At 43.2% G+C, this 9290-nt stretch overlaps 1 protein-coding gene across 8 annotated transcripts in view; it reads left to right on the top strand.

Moving 5' to 3' along the window:
- DYRK3 (dual specificity tyrosine phosphorylation regulated kinase 3) overlaps window positions 1–9290 on the top strand; it is a 41016-nt gene that overhangs the window by 15152 nt on the left and 16574 nt on the right. For 2 of the 8 annotated variants that reach the window (XM_083745499.1, XM_083745500.1), the window contains exon 1: window positions 8744–8901. The exons of 3 other annotated variants lie outside the window; for them this stretch is intronic. Coding sequence is in view for 2 of the 5 variants with exons in the window: in XM_083745496.1 (XP_083601622.1) it covers window positions 8819–8901 (83 nt within the window). In the remaining 3 variants the exon portion in view is untranslated. Of the gene's footprint in view, window positions 1–8723; window positions 8902–9290 lie in introns of those variants that run through there. 3 more of the 8 variants (XM_083745497.1, XM_083745496.1, XM_083745502.1) reach the window with 3 other exon arrangements.

Here is a 9290-nt window from a genome sequence, read left to right as displayed (position 1 = left end):
TGCGCTTCCTGCCGCTTCGCTTTTGCTCCGCATAGAAAGAGAGGCTGGGCGGGATCAAGTCATCGTTTGTTGCAGCGCGAACTCTTGCTGGAATCAGGGAAAGACTCAGAACTGAACTACGTGGTTTGCTTTGAGCAGCTAGTTGCAGGATCAGGCCTTGGGCTTATTTGGTGCTTGTTTGCATTCCGACTTTGCTGGTAAACCCCATTGGTTCCTGGTTTGATTTGATCTGTCGATTGGCCGGCATGTCAACCGTATACTGATTTCTAGTTATTAGGATTTTATCTCAGGGCTTACCGTATTTTAAAGCTTTCCTCAGTTGTGAAACGTAAGTAATTACATAAAGTCGTTGTACAGTGGCTAGAGCGTTAGAGAGTTAAACTCCCCACTTGGCCATGAATCTCACTGGGTGACCTTGAGCCAGTCACCAACTTCCAGCATAACCTACCTCACAGGGTTGTTGTGAGGATGATAGGGAGAGGGGGAGAGATACAAATGCAATAATAAACAATATATATCTCAGTGTTATCAGGCCAGGAAGATATTCTGAGCATTTTCTTGCTAGTAGTTTCATCACTTGGCATTGTTTTTTCCAAATTTGTTGGCTTTTGTGTGTGTGTGTGTGTGTGTGTTTCTTTCTTTGTTTTTTGTTACTGACTAAAATTTTGTTACTAAAATTAATTTGCTATGGGTGAAGTTGTATCTAAGAAAAAATACATTTCAAGATATTGGCATCTGTCTGTCTTGGAAGACAATGGAGGAGTGTGCCTTTGGGGGTGAAGATTAGAAAGTTACAGCAGCTGCTGTGGCTGTAGAGACTAATATGGGAGAGATGTGTTTGGTTGCAGCTGGGGCAGATGAACGGTTTGGTTGTGCTGCTGCAGATGCACCATGGTGTTTCTTCTCTGCGCTCCTCCCAACAGTCATTCCTCCTCTGGTCACTGCTATGGATGCATGACCTGACTGTTTCAATGCACTGCAGCCATCCGCAAGGGATTCCCACATGATGGGGTTGATGATGGCAACCTTTATGTCACATTTGCAGACATCTTTGTAATGCAGAGTTGGTCTGCCAACGGGCCTGGTGCCTAAAGCCAGCTTCCCATAGAGGATGTCCTTGGGGATCCTGCCATCTTCCATTATTTGGACATGACCAACCCAGGGTAAATGATGTAGAGACAGGAGTGCAGGCATGCTAGGAATGTGGCCTTGGGAGAGCACATCTTTGTTTAAGACTCTGTCTTGCCATGTGAGGCCCAAAATCTTTCTGATGTGGTGCATGTGGCATTGAGATGTCACGCCTGTCAATTGTACATTGCCCATGGCTCACTTTTATAAAGCAGCATGTTCAGCACACAAGCCTCGTAGTCCTTCATCTTGGTATTGTTAGCATCACATTCTCCCATACCCTTTGGAGAGGCGAGCCTTGTCCAGTTTAAGTGTCGATGCAGAGGTTGCTGGTTATGGTGGAACCCAGCTGAGGCATGGAGTGCTGGTGATGTCGTGACTCAGGGTGTTGGTCTTTGTCAGGCTGATGGTAAGGCTCAACTCCCTGCAGGCTTGGGCAAAATGGTTGAAGAGTCTCTGTAGAGCTTTCTCAGAGTGAACTTCAAGGCTGTGTCATCTGCAAACAACATCTCTCAGATAAAGACCCGCCAGGCTGCCACAGTTATGTCTTAGCAAAGAGATGTGCGAGGTTAAACAGACCCCCATCGCTCCTCAAATGAAAGTACAAACCGCAGACTTTGACTATATGTATACTGTACAGTTTTTGCTGAATGAAATGTATCCCTACTAAATAGATGCAACTGGGCTTCCTAATCATGGGGCTATTTAGTATCCATGTTACAATCACTTGACATTTGTCATGGACTGCTTACAGCATATCAGTAATCTGGAGATTACTATTTAAATCCTGAAGACTCCAGGACAATCATAGGGTTTTGGCAGCATTCCTAAGTTAGCAGACAGTAGAAAAAACAAGATGTTCTAGGAGCCTACAAGTGGCCTATTATTTAATTATTCAGACTGCTGCTTTTCTAAGGAGGGTACAGGGACTACAATCTGAGTGAGTTGTGTGTACTGAAGATGGCCATGAAAGCATTAGCAAACATAGTGAATGGCGTAAACCCAGAGCCTGTCATGGGCAAGATTCTGTTTCCTTAGCTACAGGGTTGCATCATCCTGGAGATGTAAAATACAATGTGGCAAGGAGAGTTCAACTGTCCATGGCAATGGGGCTGATATCCTACATTATTAAGGGTATCAAAAGTCTAATGAGCTAACGAAGCAGGGAGTATATGCGAAAGTGGGGGAATATGTATAAAGGATCGCTAGAGCAGAGCAATGCAGACTTCAGGCTTGTGGGATCTATTTTGAGTTTTACTAGAACCCTGAGATCAACCAACTAGAACCATAAGGACATAAATTTAGAATTAAAAATCATGGTTCTTATGTGAATCTGATGAGAACAGGGGGTTTTGTGTCGGAAGTGAAATGAGCTTACAATCCTCACAAAATTCTATTTCTGGTCACTCCAAGTTTTCTTCATTGTACTTAATAGTAGGGTGGATACATGTTGTTGCTGTTACTTGCTGATCTGCTGCACATCACCCAAAGATCTACCAGTAGATCCACATCTACCTTTAGCTCACCCCTGACCTAGAAGTCTTCACCTCCCTAGGATTTCCCCGAGGCTTTACTGGAATGAGCAAGCTTACTCAAAGAACAGCAAGGTCAGACTTGTGGGCAGCCTAAACTCATTCTGAAATCGTATATCTGATGAGGGTCATCCTCCTGTCATTATAATGATACCATAAGGAAGATTTCCAATATGACCCACATAAGTAGCTATAAATGGTCTTACTTTCATTTGGAGCTAGTGCCACATTGATCTGTGGTCCAGGAGTCACATGTCAAAGTCGGTGTGGCCAAAGTGTAAAGTGGCCATAGACATTCTTTTAATTTTGGAGGTTGAAGGTATAACAAAAACCTTTTGGCATCACAGTATCACAGCAAGGAACTTATGGGAGCATTCATTCTTAAAAAACCATGCAAAGCAGCAAAACACCTTTTGGCATCACAGCAGGGGATCCATGTGTTGTTGTTTTTTAATGACTTGGTGGGAGGTCTTGTGGGACCACAAAACCCAGCCCATGGGCTCCTTTTAGCTACTATTTGTTTTAAGACATGCACAATTTTTCTTTGCCAGAAGCTGTACTTTTACATTAAAGAGGTAGGCGGATTGTGAAGGTAGGAGAAACTTGATGGGCTATTGTCTTTCTTAAACTGCTGTCCTTCTCATGACACTTTCCAATAAAATACTGTGCATTTATGCTTGCATCAGAAGGTATAGCAGATACAATAGTCAGGTAAGACTGTGCTCCTGTGCATACCTTTTGGGGATAAGCCCCATTGCCCTTAGTGGAACTTCAAAGTTAAAATGAATAGAATTGCACTGCAAATGTTTAAGGTTCCTACCTGTCACAATCTATGCAAACTACAATCCTAAACACACTCATTTAAGAGTAAGTCTTATCAAATTCAGAGGGACTTATTTCTGAGTAAATAGACATAGGATTGTGTGGGCCAGTAGCCTTCTGCATATCCATAAGGATGAAAGCCCCTGAATCTCTGAAACTACTATCTAGCTGTACCCAGTTGCAAGATTACGAGCAATTAACATTTAACTCTTAATTTAAAGCTATTTCAACATTTGTCTGGCTGCTGCTGTTGTTTTTTTTTTTTAAATGATTCAAAGCTCAGCCACATCAAGCAAAAATGTGTAAAATATTCTAGGGAGAAGCTATTTGATGGAAACCAGAGAATAACTCTCATACTCTGAAGATTATTCATTAAAATCTGGTACATGTAAAAACAAGATAAGTAAATGTTCTGGTTTTATCCTATTTCTACCTTGAAATGGAATGTATGGTGAAATACTATGACTATCACAGCATGGTGTTTATTATTGATATGTGTATATATATATATATATATATATATATATATATATATATATATAATGCAAATATTTTATACAAAATCAGTCTATGGAGATATATATCTCCATAGACTGATTTTGTATAAAATATTTGCATACCTGATTCTTTCTGCATAAAGAAAGGAAGCAAAAATGGAAGCAAATACGCCTACAATGTGCTTGTTGTATGTTCGCCTCAGTGTAATATAACGTGAATTGAACATCTTACCAATAATTCCTGTGTAAGGAACAAAGTTGGACAGCCTTCTTCAAAATAATCTTGAGCAGAGGAGAAATTGAGCTTTTCCAACCTGCTGCCTTCGACATATTGTTGGGACTACAGCCCTCACCATTCCTGAACACAGGCCATCTAGCTTGATCTGCAGTAAGTTTGCAGTTCAACAACATCTGGAGGGCATCAGGTTGAGGAAGGCTGGATTAATTGTACCACTTATTTGTTTGTTTATATCCCATCTTCGTTTCATTTTCATTCATTTATTATTTCTATGTCACTTTTTACTCACATGAGTCACAAAGCGGCTTACATACAATAAATAAGAACATAGTAGAACATCACAATTACAACATAAATCATATAATTAACAAATCTTCAGTAAAACAACAACCTTCTATAAAGCACCATTAACAAATCAACTTAAAAAAAACCAGGCTAAACAGCACAGCCGCAAGATAAGTAATAAAATTCACAAAGCACTACAGCAGTCATAATCCACAAAACGATATTAACGTTAACAAACTAACAATAACAAACAAACTAAGCACTCCCATGTGTTCAAAGTAGTATACACAATCCCCTTCCTCATTTCATTTTATGGCCCAAAGTCACCTAATGAGCTTCATGGAGAATTCTAAATATACTTCACTGTAGTCTACATGACATAGTTTTTCTGCTTTTCTTTACACTGACAATATGAGAATCTGTCATGAATTGGCCAACAAATAGCCAATACAGGCTTTATGAGGTCCAAAATCCATATTGAGGCAATACCAATATTCGACTATTTGGTTCTTCATTTTTCTACTATTGTAGGAAAAAGCTATTTCACAACTTGTGTCAGATATGCATTCTTAATTATTTGAGAGGTAACCGAAATGCAAACCTCAGCCGTGCATCTCAAGGGACAACCTGACTGACTTGCCTCCATAGTCCAAGATAGAGCACAGCTGGTCTGGGGTAATTCACTTGGAGGGAAAATGTGGTTTTGACATGAATCTACACATTTTTTTTTTAATGGGCCATTCCCTGTGAGACTACAAAGCATAGAAAGCAATTAGAATACAATAAATGGCAAACCTGCTAAACAACTAAAATGTGATTGGGGTTGGGAGGCAGCAAATATTTATTGTGACCTTTGCTTCTCTTAAGGAAAATGGCATGGTACAGCACATATGCCCCAGAGACTTGAGGAAGGCTGTGATCCCTGTTAACAGCACCAGATGGCTCTCAGCATTGCTTTTGCAAAATTATTTGATATCCTTGAAAAGAAAACCCAAATATTTGATCATGGGATATTCATATAAAGCCTTATTCATAAACCCTTTCATATAAGGAGGGTAACATTCCAAATTAAACTCTGATACACACCTATTAGTGCTAATGAGAGTGTTGTCTAAAGAGCAAGAATAGTCAACAAAAGGTATCATTTTCAACCATGAGGAGGTCAATTGGGAGTTTTCAGCTAAAAAGAAAGAAAGATTCTAAGAACTGAAGGATGGATAAAAACTCACTTTAGGGATCAAGAGAAAGGAAGGCATATTGAACACAATATTTGTTTATCTGCAGTTTGGTTGAAGTTATGTCAATGTTTTTCATTCTTAGTACAAAATCGAATTTTATATATGGTAGCAGGGTGTTAGCAAGTAATTTTCTCGGCATCCCAAGCTCTCATTGTAACCAAGCACAGAACCTCCACACAAAAACCCCCAAAACCTTTTTTTGGCTGCACACAGATAGTATTCAACACATTATGTTTTATTTTGATTGGCATAGGCATAACTTAAAGACAACTCGTAATGTGTAAACCTATAAACAGGTGGACAGACTTTAGGTGTTGCAATCTATTTTGTTCTGCTGTACTGTTTTCAGTGCTTGCTAAATACTTTTTTGTTTATACTTTTTTTGTAATGTAAAGTTGGAATGTATTTTAATATGTAATTTTATTTTATAATAATAGAATCATAGAGTTGGAAGGGACCCTAGGGATCGAACCTACAACCTTGGCATTATTAGCACCACACTCTAAGCAACTGATCTATCCATATATTTTAAACTGCTTGCTTTATTTTTATTTTTTGTAGGTCGGCTTGCTTTTAACTTCTTACTTTTATCAATATCTTCAATGTATATTATATATTTTATGTAAGCTGGTTTGAGGTTTCTACACTGCCTCCCGCAGTTTGGTCAAACTCATGTTAGTAGCTTCTACAATATAGTGGTATACAAATGCAGTTAAATAAAAAAAAAACAAATATTAGAATTCTGATGCCTACCAACTGGAGTGAGGTGCAAAATATGTGTGGGTGTTCCTGCAGGGCTGACCCAAGACATATTGATGCCTGAGGTGAAGAACAAGATGGTGCCCCTGTCTAGATGGGCAGTTCAATCTTCAGTACTGGTGACAGCATTGTGCAGTACACCTTGGGATAGGTGCATTGAGGGAGTGTATGACCCACCATTGTCATCTTGTAGGACTTCACTTATATTAAAAAGTATATCAAGCTATATCAAATTTATATGAAATCCATATCAAGCAATGTCAAATTTATATGAAAAAAGGACTTCTGGGCAACGGGGTGGGGCACCTGACACTTTTTGTTTGACATAATGTATGTCCCATGTTATGCTGCATTCCCTTTTCACCAACCTGCCAGGGGCCATATGTCAGCAAAAACGGGTGGAACCAAGGCCAGTCCAAGACATCTGGGCACCTGAGGTGAACCACAAGATAATGTTCCCCTCTGCCAAGGAAGAAGGGGTGAGTGAAGATCTAAATGAGAACCCAAAGGTGTGGGGGATAAGGATCTACATCAGGACCTGCTGCCTCTGTGGATCCTGCTGCCTGAGGCAGTCACCCCACCTTGCCTCACTGATGAAGCAATACATGCACATTTTGCATTCGTACAGTAGGCAAGTATCTACACACACACCCTCTCTCCTCCATCCAGACAAGCAACAGGCATCATAAGAGTTCAAGAACACAGGGAGGGCCTGGGGAGAGATCCAAGAACCACATTTTGGCCACTGCGTCTGAGCTTCCTCACCCTTGCCCAAGACAATCGGGAGCCCAGTTTGTCAGGCATTGTATATTCCACTCAGCAAAACAATCCTGTTACAGGTAAGTTCCTAACCAAAGCTTATTTAAAACACAGCTTAATGCTGAAATCCTATGCACACTTTGGTGGAGGTAAAGGTAAAGGTACCCCTGACAGGTCCAGTCGCAGATGACTCTAGGGTTGTGGTGCTCATCTGCCTCTATAGGCCAAAGGAGCTGGTGCTTGTCCGCAGACAGCTTGCAGGTCATGTGGCCAGCATGACTAAGCCGCTTCTGGCGAACCAGAGCAGCACACCAGAATGCCCTTTACCTTCCCACTGGAGCGGTACCTATTTATCTACTTGCACTTTTTTGATGTGTTTTCGAACTGCTAGGTGGGCAGGAGCAGGGACTGAGCAATGGGAGCGCACCCTATCTCGGGGATTTGAACTGCCGACCTTCTGATTGGCAAGCCCTAGGCTATCTGGTTTAGACCCACCAAACTCAAATGTTCTGAGTGGGCAGGCATACAATTACACTGCAAATAAATGTAGCCTAGTTTTAACTGGTTTGTCAGATTGAATGTGTTTTGGATCTTCTAGTGTCACGGTGGATATACACTTGGCCTGTTGCTGAAAGTATTCAAGCTTGGGAGTTACACAGAACTGTTTAGTAGGCAGAAAGATAAAACAGGAGCAGGGGAAGCTGCCTTTTATTAAGCCAGATCACTTGTCCATCTAGCTCGGTATTGTTTACCGTGATTGGCAAGTGGCTTTTCAGGATGTTAGTCAGGGGTCTCTCCCAGCCTGACCCGGAGATGCTGAGTGTTGCCCTTGGGACCCTCTGCGTGCAAAGCAGTTGCTTTATACCACTGAGCTATGGTTTTCGTCCTTAAAATAAGAAAACCACGGTTTCTTGGCAGACTTATGAGTGAAGACGTATGCCCATGCGTTGCAAGCGTCTTGTGGTGGTGCTGACACCTTAAAAGATCTGGCAGCTTTGTTTAGGAGAACACTTGTGTCAGACCAAGAGCTTGCGGCATAATAACTGTTAGGGCAGCCCGTGCTGCAATAAGCGCCAGCCACAGTGAAAGTCCACGAAAGCTCATGCCATAACGAACGTGTTAGTCTTCAAGGTGCCACAAGGCTCTGTGGTGTTGTTATTCGCATTCGACGTGGCTTCGCTTTTTGAGGCGCTTTTTGAGGTCCCGGCAAGGTTCCTAAGGCGTGGCCCTAAAACACACACACACACATTGGGTTGCTCAAATGATTTTATTTACCAAGCCGCCTGCCAGCAAACGCCCCCCCCCCCCCCGTCGCCGCCTTCTCTCTCCCCACTCATCCCCTTTCCCCCCTCGGCGCCCTCCCGTTTCCTTTCTCTTGTCCCCGCTCGCCTCCTCCTCTCACCGCGCAAGCGCATAGAGGGCCAAGCAGACGTTCCCTTAGCAACCGCGCCCTGAGCACTGCCGCGGCCCCGCCCGCCGTGCTACAGCCTCAGAGGAGAAAGAGGCGAGCGAGCGAACCAGGCAGGCAGCGCGAGCCGGAGTGTGGGCCTGGCTAGGGTGATGGGGCGCAGGGCCCGCGGGCTTCCACCCCGCTACCGCCATGATGCTGCTGAGCAGGAAGCCGGAGGGTCCCCTCACTGCAGGTAATAACGGCCCCTCCCGGGCGGGGAGGTTAGATGGGGCTCCCTGGGTCTCGGATCTTATTCCTACCCCCCCCCGACTTGGAATGGATCCCTCCACTCCTCGAGGCGAGAGGGCCTTTGGGCCATTCGAAGACTCGGAGAGGGGGGTCCCGCGGGGCTTCTCGCGGAACAGGACAAGAAGAGAGGCGAAGTATCGATCTGTATTATTGCATATGCAGCCGAACGCACATGCCGCGCTGGCCCCGCTTCCTCGGAGAGAGGCCACGTTGCGCCTGCTTCGTCCACCCCCGTTTTGTGCAATGGGGATTTTGAGGTGGGGGCCCCCCGATCCGCCTACATTGGGAGGGGGGGCTGTTGCGTTGTTTTACGAAGGAAAAAGAGTCTTCCAA

The sequence above is a fragment of the Podarcis gaigeae genome (genome assembly GCF_964106915.1).
Source record: "Podarcis gaigeae genome assembly, chromosome: 6".
NCBI lineage: Eukaryota > Metazoa > Chordata > Lepidosauria > Squamata > Lacertidae > Podarcis > Podarcis gaigeae.
This window is presented reverse-complemented; position numbering and strand designations above follow the sequence as displayed.